The 16,984-nt window shown below is 45.5% G+C and overlaps 1 protein-coding gene across 11 annotated transcripts in view; it reads right to left on the bottom strand.

Annotated features, from left to right (window-relative positions):
• The window catches only part of agrn (agrin), a 269,273-nt gene that overhangs the window by 69,488 nt on the left and 182,801 nt on the right, over window positions 1–16,984 (bottom strand). For 9 of the 11 annotated variants that reach the window (XM_090184407.1, XM_036988114.2, XM_090184408.1 and 6 more), the window contains 3 exons: window positions 15,564–15,788; window positions 14,325–14,531; window positions 2,567–2,788 (listed from right to left, as the gene is read on the bottom strand). In XM_090184407.1, coding sequence (XP_090040533.1) covers window positions 2,567–2,788; window positions 14,325–14,531; window positions 15,564–15,788 — 654 coding nt within the window. The remainder of the gene's footprint in view (window positions 1–2,566; window positions 2,789–14,324; window positions 14,532–15,563; window positions 15,789–16,984) is intronic. The other 2 variants (XM_090184411.1, XM_090184410.1) reach the window with 1 other exon arrangement.

Here is a 16,984-nt window from a genome sequence, read left to right as displayed (position 1 = left end):
TGACTCTGAGCCTGCCTGCCGTCCTGTGCCTTTGACCTTACTCTGGATTATCAACCTCTGCCTGATCTGACCCTGAGCCTGCCTGCCGTCCTGTGCCTTTGCCCCTACTCTAGATTACCGACCTCTGCTTGACTTGACCCTGAGCCTGCCTGACGTCCTGTACCTTGGCCCCATTACTCTGGATTATCGACCCTTGCCTGCCTTGACCTGTCGTTTGCCTGCCCCGGTTGTTACAACAAACATTGTTACTTCAACACAGTCTGCACTTGGGTCTTACCTGAAACCTGATAGATTTAGCTTTAAGCTTTTTTTTGTAAATGTCTTAAGCAATATTGCAAATAATCATGCCCCCTTCAAAACTCAGAGTTAAAGGTAGATCGAATGCCTGATTCACTACTGAATTTTCAAGTCATTTGTAAGAGAAATGTTGCCTGGATCAAGGCCAGGAACACAGGCTTAGGCCCAGATTGGCAATCTTTTAAGCAACTGGGGAATCAATGTATCAAACTAATCAGAAAGGTTCAATCTGATTATTATGTAATCAATCTTTCTGAATGTAAGGGGAATTTTTTTCACTATTTATATAAATGCTATTGGTCAATCGTTTCAAAAATGTACATTTCATTCTATATGTGGATCATACTATTATGTACGCAATTGCCCTGGTTGTGACAAGGCTACAGCCCGATTTTGTAGCTTTACAGGAAGCCCTTACTGGGTTTGGCCGGTGTAGGCCGTCATTGTCAATAAGGATTTGTTCTTAACTGAATTGCTGAATTGAATTGAATTGTTAAATAAAGGTTAAATAAATCAAATAAATGTCAAAAACTTGTGCTTATTACGAGAAAAAGTAAATACGTCCTTTTTCAAGTTCTCATTAGATTGTTCCAGATGGATTACATCTTCACTCATCTGATTGTTCTACAATTGAACAAGTCCCTGCATACAAATACCTTGGTATTTGGATTGACAATGATTTAACGTTTAAAAAGCATACAAATGCATTTGTTAAGAAGCTACGATTTAAAGTGGGCTTTTTTGATAAAAACAGATTGTGCCTCTCTCTCAGCAGGAAGCAGATTGTGCAGTCAACCTTCCTACCTGTTTTTGATTATGGTGATACTATTTGATCAAAGTGCAGCTTCCACTACTCTTAAACCCCTGGATGCTGTTTATTATGGCGCCCTTCGTTTTATCACAGGAGACAGTTTTATTACTCTTCGCTGCATTCTTTACCAAACGGTTGGCTGGACCTCTTTAAAATCATGTAGATCATATCAGCACGCTCTTTTTGTTTACAAAGCTCTATAAGATTCAGACTTACCCAACATCACTGTTAAGATTTAAAATGACAAGTTGTCAAGCCCGTTCACAGGGTTGGTTAACTATGGAGACGCCTTTGGTGTTTCCTGTGTTACGTAAATCGGCCTTTCATTTCCTACATTTGGAATCATCACCAAAAGACGTCTCGATTGGATGCTTTGATTTTCATAACGAAGAACGTGTTTGTATTTTAAGGTGTATTTCATGTGTATATTGTCTATATTTATGCCTATCTATACTATACTTAGTCTCAATATGACTTCCCTGTTGAAATAAAGGTAAATAAATCAACCTTAACCTTAACCACACTAACCCTACTGCCTAACCCTAAACTTATATTAATTTAAGTGGCATCTTCAAGTGGATTAACTTTCGGGAAGAAAAAGAATGGGTGCCTGTGGAAGCCGAAATATTATTTATCCGAGTCCTCGAGAGCAGACAAAAACTCAGTAACCAATTATACAAGAGGAGCATAGCCTTTCACCCTCTCATTAGAAGTGCATCTTCAATTAGAAAGGTCAAAAATAGGGAAACTGCAGGCTTGTGCCGGGCTAGAGGAGTGCTGAGAGGACGGGAAGGATTCGAGGGGATGAGGATAAGAGTGAAGGAGGAGAGAGGAATGACATACTCAGAGTACAGTGGAGTTACAGTATGTGCTTGAGTTGGTTCAGGTGGTTTGTTAGATGGTGCAGGCAACCCCAACAGGTGACAGGTTTGATTCACACAAGGGCCACATACATGCACTAAATATACCATTTGTTCTTGGTAAGTTAAATGACTGTAGGCCACCGTACTATAAAAAAAGACTAGGAGGGTTTCCTAACCTAGGGCCTGGAGTTATTGCTGTTTTCCTGAACAGGTCACATGGTCAGGGAAACTGCTGGCTTAGATGGTACTATATTATAATATAGTACAGTATACATACATAGTATACTTAAGCAATCAGGCACAAGGGGGTGTGATAATATGGCCAATATATCACAGCTAAGGGCTGTTATTTTGCACAACGCAACGCGGAGTGCCTGGATACAGCCCTTAGCCGTGGTATATTGGCCATATACCACAAATCCTAGAGGTGCCTTATTGCTATTATAAACTGATGACCAACGTAAATAGAACAGTACAAATAAATGTTTTGTCATACCCGTGGTACATGGTCTGATATACCACAGCTGTCAGCCAATCAATCAGCAATCAGGGCTCAAACCACCCAGTTTATAATGCAGTATAGTCTGGTACTCACCGCAGGGTCCTCGGTGCTGGATGTGAATCTCCTTCTGCAGGGCGCAGCCCATGGCCTTCATCTCACACTGGCTGCCGTAGCTGTGGCCGTCACTGCCGCACACCAGGTCGGGCATCTGGGGGCAGGCGCCATGGCACTCGCACACGGGCTCGTTGTTCTTCACCACGCACGCGGCCCCAAACTCGCAGGCCTTCCCCAGGCACGGGCTGGGAGTGTGTAGATCTGAGACAATAGACAAGGGTTAGTGTTGAAGGGGGATGAGGAGGAGGTGGGGAAGGAGAAGTATAGAGGGTTTGGGTATTGAGGGTTGGGGGCAGGGAAGGGTGGGGAACTCGGGATAGGTTAAAAGAGAGTAGAGGTTGATCAGGATCAGAAGGATTTCAAAAAGGGGGTTGCCTGGTCAACGTGGGTGCGCTATGGTCAAGTCTAAAACATGTATCTGACTCTTATCCGTAGTACTTCCTGTATCAATTTACTCCCTCCTGGTAATCTATTTTTGTTGTTGTTGGTAATCTCATTGGCCATAAGTGTCTGACCTCTCTGTATGAGCCAATCAGCAGAGTTTGCTCCTCTGTATGACCCAATCAGCTGTGCCTGACCTCATGTTTCAGAGACCCACACCCCAAGTTCTATGAGTAGAAACCTTGACCTTGTGTCAATCGATTGGAAACTGGGGAAGTATTTTTCTATTTATAGGGAAGTAAACAGGTGCTGATTAATTGATGTTTCCCAGCATGCCGTTCATCAAACGCAGCCATTTGCATCTCACGAGAGCCTCAGAGAGAGAGAGAGAGAGAGAGAGAGAGAGAGAGAGGGAGGGAGAGAGAGAGAAAAAGATGATGAAGAGAGCTCTCGCTATGTGGATAGAGAAGAGAGAGGAAGGGAAGTCTAGAAACAGAGGAAAAGAGAAAGAGCAGCGTCGGCTTAATAACACACAAAGCCCAGCTCCTGGGCAGTGGGAGAACATCAGAGAAGTGTCTGCATGCTGCTTTGTTCTCCAGCCGCCCCACTACACTGTAACTTCATTAAATTGGGGGCCTTGTTAGAGAAGTGGGTCAGAAACGAGAAAGAAACGCGCAAAGATGACAATGTGATCCACGGAATTATATTGTTTCATCATCGTGGCATTTATTTTCCTTCATTCCCCCGGATCAATCCTTCGTCAGTATTGTCGCCAAGGTTAGGAGTATGTTAGCTGTATTGTAAGGGGGTGGATTGATTTGGGGATGGGGTGGGTGGGTGAGTGGAACAGATTGACAGTTGAATCTCCAAGGCCTCGGAAGACTGTGGCATACAGTACATCCTCGTCAAGCCAAGCGGGCAGGAGAATTATGCAGGGGGAGGCGAAGCCATGCGAAGGAGGCTCATTGGCATGCCTGGAGCGTGGGGGTATAGTGCCGTGGTGCTAAACGCAGCGTGTCTGCCGTTTGGGAGATAGATTCAAATGCAAGTGAATGTGAGGATGCATTTTATCCCTGGCTTCCCAGCGAGAGAGATTGTCGATGGGGAAAAGATCGGAGCGGAACTCGGGTATGTCACGGGTGGTAGATGGTGTGGGAATAGGGTTACAATGCTGAACCAAGGCTATTCCCCCCCCCCCCCCCCCCCCTACAACCCCTCCTGTGTCTCCTCCTCTCCCCATGGCAACCAAGGGTGCAGTCATTACCCTGATTATTATGGGATTAGACTAGAATCATGCCGGGTGCTCCGTTTAAGAAGCTGCCGCCGTTTAGTTTCTGAAAGCACGGGTGTGTTTAATACTGTTAAAATCCCCTTGAGCCTCATCTCAGCTCTGGGTAAAATCATCAACATATAGCAGAAGGTCATTTCCCACTGTGGGTGAGAGAGGAGGGGAACAGATAGGAGTGATAGGAGTGAAGTCATCTCAGAACCCTGGAAGAGGCTTGATGTTCGATAGATAGCCTCTAAAATCACAGGACTGTGGTGGAAAAAAAATTCATAAGTGTCAAGATGGACGCTGCATGCTTTCCGGCGCCCCACGGCGTCTGTGTTAGGGGGTAGTAGTTAAGCTGTAGTGTAGAGGGTCAGCAATCAGCAAGGAACACTTAAAAGGTTATTTTATGAGTATTATTACATGGTTATTATGTGTCGTTGCCATGGCGATAGTGTCTCGCCACAGGATGATTTGGCGTTATAAAAAGCCTCACCTGTGTTCTACACCTCTTTTACATCAAGAGAGCAGCAGACAAAACAAGGGGATAAGGCCCTAGCCAATACTAGTGTGGAGGAGGAGCAATCGCCAGGCTACATCTAGTGCCCGTCGGCGACCGTAATTGAACAAATCTTTACGGATCCTGAATAAGGACGAGCAAGGAGACAAGGATCTCACTTTTTCTAATGGGAACGTTGCGGATTAAGTAGTGGAACACTGCTATTGATTTCTGTGTTGTGGGCAAGCCGGCAGTTTGAAAGAGCTCTGAATTGGCATGTAAATATGTATGTGGTGGAACTGTGCCTAATTCAGCCGGGCTTCAAAAAACGCTATTCTGCCTGATCTTTTTTCTATACTGTGTGTGTGTGTCTCTATGTGTGTAGCGCTGGATACAGAAGGCGATCAGCACACACACACTCGTAGCCTTCAGAACGGTTCACAACCCATTTCCGAAGGCCCAGCTCCCTAAAATGCAACTGCAGCCTCCGATAACCTTCAGTCCCTTGTTTTCTTTGTTTCTACCCCCAAAAATAAGGAATGAGAAATAATGCCAAACATTCTCATTCCCCCACTTCTTCTGGAGGCACTGTTTTTCTCTCAGATTTATTCAATCAAAAAAGAGAAGGGGGGGTGGCGAAACTCCCCAAATTCTCTGTGAAATAATCTTAGCATGGAGAGAGAGAATGAGCATACGATGAGAGACTTTGACAAACCTCCAGCAGCCCTTATACCCGACTTTGGTAATTGAGAAGGCTTGCATATTCTCTCAGTCTGAAAAGAAATCTCAGGGAACTAAAAGCGTATTTTCTCCCTCAAAGGCAGTGAGGGAGACTTTGAAACAGCAGCCTATCATCCCAGAGGCCTGGGTAGAGATGGTAGCAGTGGCTGTGCTGTTCAAGGACTGGAGCTGCCACGACTGACAGACAGACAGACAGACAGACAGACAGACAGACAGACAGACAGACAGACAGACAGACAGACAGACAGACAGACAGACAGACAGACAGACATATGCCTCAGTAGAGGGACAGATACTAGGTCCCAGGCTGCAGCAGTCAGACTCATACACACACACACACAACAAATGACCCCTCTGTTTATCAGACGAAAGAGACGATGGTGACTCACTGTTTGTGTGTGTGTGTGTGTGTATGTGTGTGTGTGTGTGTGTGTGTGTGTGTGTGTGTGTGTGTGTGTGTGTGTGTGTGTGTGTGTGTGTGTGGGATCCAGAGTGCCGCAAGCGTCATCAAAGACGTGAGAGACAGAAAAAGGTGTGTTGGCGAGGGATGTGTGAGCGAGGAGATGAATAACTCTCCTCTGTTCAATAATTCTTCTTCTAGCTGCAGTCAAGAAAGTGTTTAGGAGTAGACATCTCATACCAGTCCCTAGAGGCTTCTCTAAGAAAGGACAATGTTTCTGTCCCAGACATGGCAACTTGGGAGTCTGAATGCTGCCACCTCTTTCTGCCCTTCTCCCACCAGCCTAGGCCAGGCTCTCTCCTTCCTTCCTTCCTTCCTTCCTTCCTTCCTTCCTTCCTTCCTTCCTTCCTTCCTTCCTTCCTTCCTTCCTTCCTATTAGTCTGATATTTTATAGTGGCGAGCTCCGAGCTTAACGGGCAACTCCACCACTTTTCAATCTTTTTTGTATTATCTCTAGCACAATACCAGTGTCAACATACTGTACGCTTAGTGTAAAAAACATTAGGTTCGCCTTGCTAATATTGAGTCGCAAACCCTTTTGCCCTCAGAACAGCCTCAATTCATCAGGGAACAGAATCTACAAAGTGTCCAAAGTGTTCCACAGGGATGCTGGCCCACGTTGACTCCAATGCTTCCCACAGTTGTGTCAAGTTGGCTGGATGTCCTTTAGGTGGTGGACCAATCTTGATACACAGGGAAAACTGTTGAGCGTGAAGAACCCAGCAGCGTTGCAGTTCTTGACACTCAACCGGTGCGCCTGGCACCTACTACCATACCCCGTTCAAAGGCACTTACAGTAAATATTGTGTCACCTTCTGAATGGCACACATACACAATCCATGTCTCAATTGTCTCAAGGCTTAGAAATCTTTCTTTAACTCGTCTCCTCCCCTTCATCTACACTGATTGAATTGGATTTAACATGTGACATCAATAAGGGATCCTAGCTTTCACCTGGATTCACCTGGATTCACCTGGTCAGTCTGTGTCATGGACAGAGCAGGGGTTCATAATGTTTTGTACACTCAGGGCATGTGAAAAAAAGCACATTTCTAAGTTTTGTGGAAAGAAATATAAAGTTAAAACATCAGCAAAAGTTACAACATTTTAAAAACAGTGATTTTCAAACACTATGATATCCGCAGTGACATGGGGAGGAAGAAAATACCCTCCTTTGGGCTAGAAACCTGTTGCAGGTTTTGAAAATCATCGTCTTTTACTTTTCAACCCACCCTGTGATGTCACAGAGACACCTTTTTTTAAAGACTTTTCTTCTTATCGTTTTGACCGCAGATCAAAGTAATGCCCTGTTTTCACATGTAGACATGTAGACACTGGTTGGTGCTGGAGATGATGAATGAGGTTAAAAAGTGGCAGAAATGCCCTTTAAGACCAGGGAGATTAGAAGTCCCTGTCAGATGAAGTGGGCTGCTGGGGTGCTGCAATGCTAAGAAAACCATAACCGCCACAGGCCCACCCACTGATAAAACATTCTGCCAAAGTTCTGCTACCTGTCTCCCCCACCAAGCGGCGGAACGACCCTCCCTGACAAACGTTCCGCTACCCGTCTTCCCCCTCCCAAGAGAGACGTTGCCTCTTCCCTGTCTCTCACTAAACTGCTACATTAGTCAAGATTTAGAGGCCTTATCTGACAAGCAAATACGGGATTTCTCAGAGTTGACCTGAGTATTACCTCAGTCAAAGCCTTGTTGAGCTGAACACACTCGGCAGGCGGTCTGTATATAAGCCTGGAGAGATGGAGTGTCATATTCCTAGCCTTGTTTGCGTGGGTAATGTTTGTGGTTTAAGCCTGTACATACGGATGTAAATGCAGGGAGATTATTTTATGCGGTAGAGCTTCTCCCTACTCATGCATATGTAGATTGGAATCTTCCCTGCTCCAATTCTGGATTACTCCCAATGTCACTATAAGAATCTAAGAAAACCCATCCCTGCGCTCTAGGTAGCCAATTCGGTGAGGGAGAAGTGGCTGCCGGCACCGCCCACTGTGTAGAAACAGCCAATGGGAAGCAGAGACAGCGGCACATGCCGCGGTGCACCCTAACCCAGTTTTGTCGGTGCTGCAGGGGGAGTGCCTGCCACCCCCTATGTCTCACTAGCAGTGAAAACTTTTATGGAACATATTAAAATAGGTGCCAGGAACGGGAGAGAAAAGTCTCAATATTAGCATATGGTAAAACGAAGGCCCGCGAGCCGTGTTTCCCTGCTTCGGAGCACTTATCACAGAGGAATGGCTGCAAGGGGACAGTCCTCCACTTGACATTTAAAACCCCAAACACCAAATGTGATAGATGTCTCTTCTATCAGACGACACAGGGAACACAGATGAAGTGAAACACAGCAAACAGAGGGAGAGAGGGGGTGGGGGGCAGAGAAAGACAACAGCGAGGGAACAAAGACAAAGATGAGCTCCTCCATCTCATGACATGTGTATACTTACAGAGAACAGAGGAGAGAAGAGGGGGAGGAGAGGAAAATTAAAGGCAGGCCACCAAACAGCAGATGGGCATCATTGGCATGGTGGGCCTGGTCCGGGTGCACTGACCAGCAGCACACAACACATACACTGTAGGAAAGGAAGAGAGGGAGGAAGCAAGGAGGGGTGCAACAGATGGGGTAAGGGTTGGTTCGCCATAGGAAGAACCTGCTGTACCCATAAGGCCTGGTGACTGCAGCGACTCTGCCACCACCGACACCCACTGACACACACACAATCACACACCAACACCACACACAATCGGTATGGGCCGCTATAATCCTTAACACCACCAACCTACAGTGCCTTCAGAAGGTATTCACACCCCTTGAATTTTTCCACATTTTTGTTGTGTTACAGCCTGAATTGAAAATGTATTAAATGTAGATTTTATGTCACTGGCCTACACACAATACCCAATGCTTCTCTAAATTTTTACAAATTCAATTAAAAATGAAAAGCAGAAATGTCTTGAGTCAATAAGTATTCAACTCCTTTGTTATGGCAAGCCTACATAACTTTAGGAGTAAACATTTGCTGAACAACTCACAAAATAAGTTGCTACCTTTGAATAACTACCTCATCTCTGTACCACACACAATGATCTGTACGGTCCCTCAGTGAATTTAAAACAGATTCAACCACCAACACCACAGATGTTTTTCAATGCCTCACAAAGAAGGGCTCCTATTGGTAGATGGGTAAAAATAAAAATAAACATACATGTAATATTAATTTGATCATGGAGAAGTTATTAATTACACTTTGGATGATGATCAATGCACCCAGTCACTAAAAAGATAGACGTCCTTCCTTCCTAATTCAGTTGCTGGAGAGGCAGGAAACCGCTCAGGGATTTGAACATGAGGCCAATTGTGACAAATACAGAGTTTAATGGCTGTAAAACTGAGGATGGATCAACAACATTGTAGTTACTCAACAATACTAACCTAATTGACAGAGTGAAAAGAAGGAAGCCTGTACAGAATACAAATATTCCAAAGCAAGCATCCTGTTTGCAACAAGGCACTAAAGTAATACTGCAAACAATGTGGCAAAGCAATTAACTTTTTGTCCTGAATACAAAGTGTTATGTTTGGGGCAAATAAAATGAGTACCACTCTTCATATTTTCATCATGTTATGGGTATGCTTGTAATTGTTAAGGACTTGGGAGTTTTTCGGGATAAAAAAGAAAATGGAATAGAGCTAAGCACATGCAAAATCCTAGAGGAAAACCTGGTTCAGTCTACTTTCCACCAGACACTGGGAGATGAATTCAACTTTCAGCAGGACAATAACCTTAAACACAAGGCCAAAACTACACTGGAGTTTCTTACCAAGAAGACAGTAGATGTTCCTGAGTGGCTGAGTTACAGTTTTGACTTAAATCTGCATGAAAATCTATGGAAAGTCTTGAAAATTATTTCCTAGTCAACAACTAATTTGACAGAACGTGAATCATTTTGAAAAGAATAATGGGCAAATGTTGCACACTCCAGGTGTTTAAAGCTCTTAGAGAATTACCCAGAAAGACTCACAGCTGTAATCGCTGCCAAAGGTGATTCAAACATGTATTGACTCAGGGGTTTGATTACTTATCTAATCAAGAAATATTAGTGTTTTATTTTAATGAATATTTATTTTGACATCAGAGTATTTTGTGTGGACCGTTGACAAAACATGACAATGAAATCCATTTTAATCTGACTTTGTAACACAACAAAATGTAGAAAAAGTCAAGGGGTGTGAATACATTCTGAATGCACTGTAACTCCCAGAGCAAGTCCATTAATTAGATTCATTACCAAACATCACTGGAGGTCCTCTCTGGGTTCAATGGGTACTCAACCTATTATTGTTTATGAGTATAATCAAAGCCAGTGACTTGTGTCGTCGCACAGCAGCAGAGATGCTAATCAAATAAACATGCAAATTATAAATATTCACCGGAGAGACTTGTCACCTAAGGCGCACGTTTCAGTTTTTTTCACCCCAATTTCTCCTCTTCTGCAGAGGCTCTTTGTCAATGACAATGTCTCTCCAGCTGAGTGATTTTCTGTTAACCTCCAGGGGAAAACTGCGTGTGTGAACGTGTGCACGCACACACACACATATGCACACACACATTTGCACACACACACACACATATGCACACACACCTATGCACACACACACAAACACAGACACACACAAACAATCTCGCACCGCTCTTAAATGGCATTCATACCATTTATCTAACTATCTAACTAAGTACTTCACTGTATGTGTGTGTGTGTGTGTGTGTGTGTGTGTGTGTGTGTGTGTGTGTCTGCCGGCCTGTCTGTCTGTGAACCTCTGTACCATTTTATATGTCCATGTCTCACAGGAGTGAAAGCTTCCTTCCAGCTCTCAGGGTCAAACGAGAGGCATCTTAAACCACTTTGACTTCGTTTTTCAGCTGAGCATCCTAGTAATGCTAAGAATTGGCCTCTCGCAACCACCGCAATTCCTTTTTAGCCCCTTATATAGTGACCATCTCATGAGAGACTGACCTCGAACACATTCCTGTGGAACTCAATATAAGACCATATAGGTTATTAATCAAATAGGGCAGCATTGTCTTTCTCAGCATGGCCGACTCTGGTGTCTGTATGATTAGGCTAGTCTGTGTCACCCCCATAGGGGACAAGTGGCCCTTTAGGGACATGGAGAGTGAAACGGCGGACGACAGTCACATTAGGGGGTTGTCACCACACTCACCGCAGGTGACTGAGATTTACAGGCTCATATCTGGAGATTTTCAGCCGTCCTGATGGCTTGTGGCATGATTGATCTATAAACTAGCACTGTGTGTCACCAAATGTGTGTGTGTGTGTGTGTGTGTGTGTGTGTGTGTGTGTGCGCACGCATCTGGGGGGTGGTGGGGGTAGTGACAGCCATGACACCCCATCATCCCAGTCTTTCGCTCCCTATCCACCTCTTGGTTGAAGCTCTAAGAGCCATGGGGAAGTGACAAAAGGCTGGCTAATGCCAGGCGGCACACGATGAAGGGCTGAACCACTTAAGCTTATGGGGGTGCATGGAGAAGACTCTGCACACAGCAGGAATGCCAGGACAGCAGCTGGATAGGAGGACTATAGAATGGTACAAGACAGCAGGGTCCCTCTCGTCTTCAGTAGTTTGAAGGGTGTGTGTATGTGTGTGGGTGTATGTGTGTGGGTGTGTGTATGTGTGGGTGGGTGGGTGGGCGGGTGGGTGTGTGCGTACCTCTGCTTTTGGTCACTCTAAAATGCTGGTGTATTTGGGATGTGCCATTGCAGTGAGCAAGGGAGGCCCAGTTAGCATGCCACAACCACGTTCTTTGTGTAGTGTTGTTGTTAGGAAGAAAGTACAGTGAGAAAACAATGGCTGCCACTGTCACAGTGGTGAAAGAGTGTCGCAGGGTGCACGGCCGTAACTGTAACTTGTGCTCCGCTCGTGCTATTGACCACGTCGTGACAAAGAGGCCATCTAAACACACAGACACACACACCATCACATACAAACAGCTCTGGCACACACAACCAAACTAAATCAAAATTGCACACAAGCTTGCACACACACAACCAAATATACACACACATGCACACACACCCAAAGCCTCACTCGTGCACGCACACGCACCTGCCAGTGGACCTTGTCAGGGCATTGACTCCTTAAGACTAGCGGGAAGGAGACTAGCAGTGCTGGGGTCTCTATCTAATCCACACCCGGCCATTCAGACGCACAGAGCAACGACTTGCGAATTAGGAGAAGAGGAGAAGTAAGAGAGGGTCGGAAGGAGAGATAGAGAGACGAGAAGACGAAGAAACACAGTAATTAAGCATCAAACCGTGTGCAGGTGTCCAAAGGTAGGAACACAGACCCGTCGTCACCCACACTAAACCAACAGCCTCGGTGGGCACCTTGCTCCTCTCCTTTTGATGTTTAATTAAATAGTCGAGCGAGCTGTTTGGCTAAATATGCAAATGTCAATAGAAACACATTAAAAAACACTGTAACTTGCCACCGGCTAAAACCCGCCGAAAAGGACTGTGACAGTTTACTTTGTCGAAAATAATGAAAAACAAAAGAAAAAACACATAAGCACCCGGACATTTCGCTTGTTAATTTATGCGTGGCAAAAAGACGGGGGAAGAGACTAGAAAACAATGCTAATGAGTTGCACCGTGATACTGTGGAGCGATGCTTCTGACGTCACCTAGCGGAGACGAATACAACTTAGTATTCAGATAAGCAACCCGAGTGAGACGAGACAGAGATATCTGTCTAAGAAGAACCAGAGGAACGTTGCTACAGAACGCTTGTGGCTGAGCTTGTCTGTCGAGGACAGCCACTCTTCATCGGGGGTAGGCTATCTATACTCCGCAACGGCCATTGCGTGCGCAGGATTGTACTCCGGCCAAACAGGAACACACCGGAACTCTACAAAATTGACTAATCATAGTCTTCGATCGATGCTTTGATGTGCTGAATCATATGCGTTACTGCTTGGCGGGAGCAAAAACATGCACATACGCCGGATGGCCTTGGCTGGGGTATGTTTGCCCACTGCTGCTCTAACTCTAAACGTTTTAGTTTTTGCCCTGGCGCTAAACACCTGATTCCACTAATCAAAGGATTGATGAAGAGTTGATTCGTGGGACCAGGTGTGTAATGCTAGGGCGAAAACAATAACTGGTCCCTTGGACCAGGATTAAGAAACACTGCCTTAGATTATATAAGGTTGAGAGACCTAGTCAGTAGACTGGCATGACGAATGTCAGTGCCCAGGTGGCAAGGGAGGGGTGGCGCATTGGGCAGGGGTTAGGAGTGTCCACATGCAGTCTGCCATGCTGGGGTATAAGGGTACCAATATAGATTTAGGGTTGGGGGTTGGGCAATGGGAAAGGGGTTGACACAAGACAAGACAAAACACAGCGCTGGGAAGAACAGCTCCCAAACCTCACGGACGGATGCTTTCTTCCCCCCGCAAACACAGCAGGGCTGCATGGAGAGTGCACAGAGGAGGAGAGACAAGAGCAGCAGTTTGGAGTGTTGGGGGAGAACATACTACTCTGTTTCAGAGAGATACTGTAGCTAGTTCAAGAGAGAGAGAGAGAGAGAGAGAGAGAGAGAGTGAGAGAGAGAGAGAGAGAGAATGAGAGAGAGAGAGAGAGAGAGAGAGAGAGAGAGAGAGACAAAGAAAGAGAGAGAGAAAGAAAGAGACAGGGGAGGAAGACAAGACAACCATCCCACCACCCCCATGTTTAGTCCAATTGGAGGAGTCTGACCCCTCCCAACTGTCCACCAGAGGGGTCAAAGGTTGTGCTGCAGCGAGTGCTGTGTCCCGAACAGCGGCAGACGTCACACGGACAAAGACAGACAGACTGAGACGCACTGAAACAGAAAGAATACCTGTTTAAAAAGGAAGCCACACAGACAAAAAAGAGACAGACAGAGACAAAGACAGGCGAGCGACAAAACGTTGTGTGTGTTATGTATGGAGAGAGAGAGAGAGAGAGAGAGAGGGGTAGACCCATTGAAGTGGAAGACTGGCACTACCAGAGGGTAGGAGGACATGAATGAAACATGAAGGCCGTTGTGTTTCATGTGTCACATGTGATGGCGGAGCGTGACGGGGATGAGGTGGATGGGGGTGAAGGGAAAAGTGGTGGTCACGGTAAATTCCTGTCTGTTAGCTTTTTCCCCTCCCATCACAGATTACTGACAAGTCAAGAGACAGACAGAGATCCAATAAACACACAGTACTTACACAGGACAGGAGGACGTTTCAAAAACACTGTGGGAGGAGGAGTCAACAAGAGGGAGAGAGAGGGAGAGGACCAAAGACTACTCCCCCTTTCTCTTCCTAGGGGTCCCGACTCACCACACGGGCCTTGCTGCTTGACGGGAATATGGGCCTTGGCCTGGCACTCAGCCCGCCGGCGCTCGCAGTCATTGATGTAGGTGTGTCCGTCCTTGCCGCATAGCGGCTTGTAGGTGCCATCGCACTGGATGGGCTCGCAGGAGCAGCGCATGCCCAGACGCTCCACCTGGCACACGCCGTTGAACTTGCACTCCTCCCTGCACTCCTCTGCAAAACAGACGAGGGGACATTTTAGTTGTTCTAGTTCTTGTTTAGAATTTGTAATGTTCCTCTGTAATGTGTGCTGCGATGTTGTGATAATGTTGTTTTTTGTTAATCAAATGTGACTTGACATGTGACTGAAAATAAGGCTAACGCAGCAAATCAGCCGACAAATCGAGGCAATCGTCTACAAAACGTTCTCTCCGGGAGGTCAAGACCCGTTCAGAGCTTTCAAATGTACTACGTTCCCGATCAGGGGATCAAATTTGTACAGTAATTCAAATTGGAGCCATTCCTCTCTTTCTCGTAAAGCGGTCACGCTACACTGAAACTTAATTACGGCGCTGCCTTATCTGAGTGTTGAACATTAGAGGGATGTATTGTATGTATGTCATGTTACAAGACAAACCCCCGTTCTCGCCTAAACGCAATAAAGAACCTGATTTCATGGATCTGCATTTCAAATGAAAATATTCTCTCCATATCAAAACCTTGAAAAACAAAAACGTCATTACCACACCCATCCATTTTACCTCAGTAAAAGGCAGATAGAGAATGGGTTCCTTTTAACTCGATCCAGACTAACTCATACACAGTGCTAACGCTTCTCCTGAGACATTCAAGTCCCCAATGTAGTCGCGTACTAGCGGCCTATATCTCTACTCAAGCTTGACCACAAAATATAAGGGCAGAAGGAGAGTCTGTAATAGAGTGCATCACACCATGAGCCTCTTTCTTTAACTATATGGGGAGTCTCAGATGTGTGAAGATGAGGTGAGAGGGGAAAAGCTACAGATGCAGTGGAGGTGGTGGCCTATTGAAGCCCCTTTCACGCAACAGGAACATTTGTCATCTGCAGTAAACCTGGCACTACATACTTGGTGTGGCCTAAGACCAACCGTCTGGTATCACGCATGTAACAACAGAGCCCTAACAGAACATGGTTAGTTATCTATCCGTCAAGGCAGTGGGGTGTGTGTGTGTGTGTGTGTGTGTGTGTGTGTGTGTGTGTGTGTGTGTGTGAATGTGCCAACTCACCTTGTTTCTTGCAGCGGCCCGGGTGGTTCTTCTTGAGTTCAATGCCCTTCTGCATGCCCGTCCGCTTCATATGGCACTCACTCTCGTACGTCTGCCCATCGCTGGCACACAGTGGCTCATTGACGGCAGGGCAGGACTCCGGGCGGGGGATATTCAGGGGCTGGTGGGTGCGCGGTTCTACACGGCATGCAACGTTCAGGTTGTTCTCGAGGCCTTTACATGGGTCTATGGACAGGGGAGAGAGATCGGGGGAGAGAGAAAGAAAGAGAGAGAAAGAAAGAGAGAGAAAGAGAATGAGAGAGAAAGAGGTTAGTGGTAGGACACGGTTATCCATCACCGGGGATATGCCAAACCCCTTGGTTAACATAGAGATTCTGGGATCGTCAGAAGGTGGGGGGAAATTAACTATATTCTGGTAATCTGACCAATTGAACATATGCGGTGGTACTTAATGAATATGATGTCAGTTCGGTTGTCATCTGGGACATTCTCATCAATGATAGGATGACATAAACTCTACAGTGGAAAGTCTGCACATTGTAGTTATCGGAGTCACGTGGAATTGTTGTTCAATTTAAATGTTTGAATATGAAATTATTGGTGAAGAGATGAAATGTAATTTTAGCTTCCAAATGAGAGATTTGGGTTTTCATAAGGTTAGTGCTCTGCTCAATCAGTGGCCCGCCCCTGTGAAGAGACATGGGTTATAAAACTTTTCAGACACACCCTTCTCGCTCCACTATATAAAGCCTTGACGAAAATTTAACCTGCTGTTCCAAGTACGTGAGGTCTGCAGCCTCTGCGTTAAAAGGACTAACATGTCAACTACAGAACTAAGCCAACCTCAGCGTGAGCTTTGGTTGATAATGGTATGAACTTTGAACTCTTATTCACTACAGAAGTGATACCTCCTAGCCGTTGAGTTAGCAACAGCAGCTTCAAACGCAGACAGAGTATCCCATCTACCACACAACGACGTTACTACAACGTATCCAATTGACCACCAGAAACATTCTTCAAAGGACAAAGGACTCGGTTTGGCAACACGGCCTTCCATCTACCACCAACCTACCGAAGCGCAGCTCAGAGTAAATATTTAATGCATTTTCCTTTTCCAAATGGGCGGTAATTTAGAATGCATAAGATACTGTATTTACGATAGCACAGCTTCTCCCTTTGTCCCTCAGTCTTCCCGCTCTTTCACTCAAACCCAGACCCTTTTCTTTTGTGTAACCAGCTGTCATTTCTGTTCCGCCCGCTAGGGATGTTTTCCTTTATGACGTAATTTCTAATCAAGGTATAATTCATTGTGCATATGTAATTCTGTGTGATTAGTTAGGTACTTTGGTAAATAAATAATTAAACCCAATTTTGTATTGCTGATTCAACTTGTTAGCCAGGGTTCGTGAAGATAACCAAGA

The sequence above is a fragment of the Oncorhynchus mykiss genome, chromosome 9 (assembly GCF_057628025.1).
Source record: "Oncorhynchus mykiss isolate SJ-2025 chromosome 9, ASM5762802v1, whole genome shotgun sequence".
In the NCBI taxonomy this organism is placed as follows: Eukaryota; Metazoa; Chordata; class Actinopteri; order Salmoniformes; family Salmonidae; genus Oncorhynchus; species Oncorhynchus mykiss.
The sequence above is the reverse complement of the archived record's forward strand: the minus strand, read 5'-3'. Positions and strand labels throughout refer to the sequence as shown.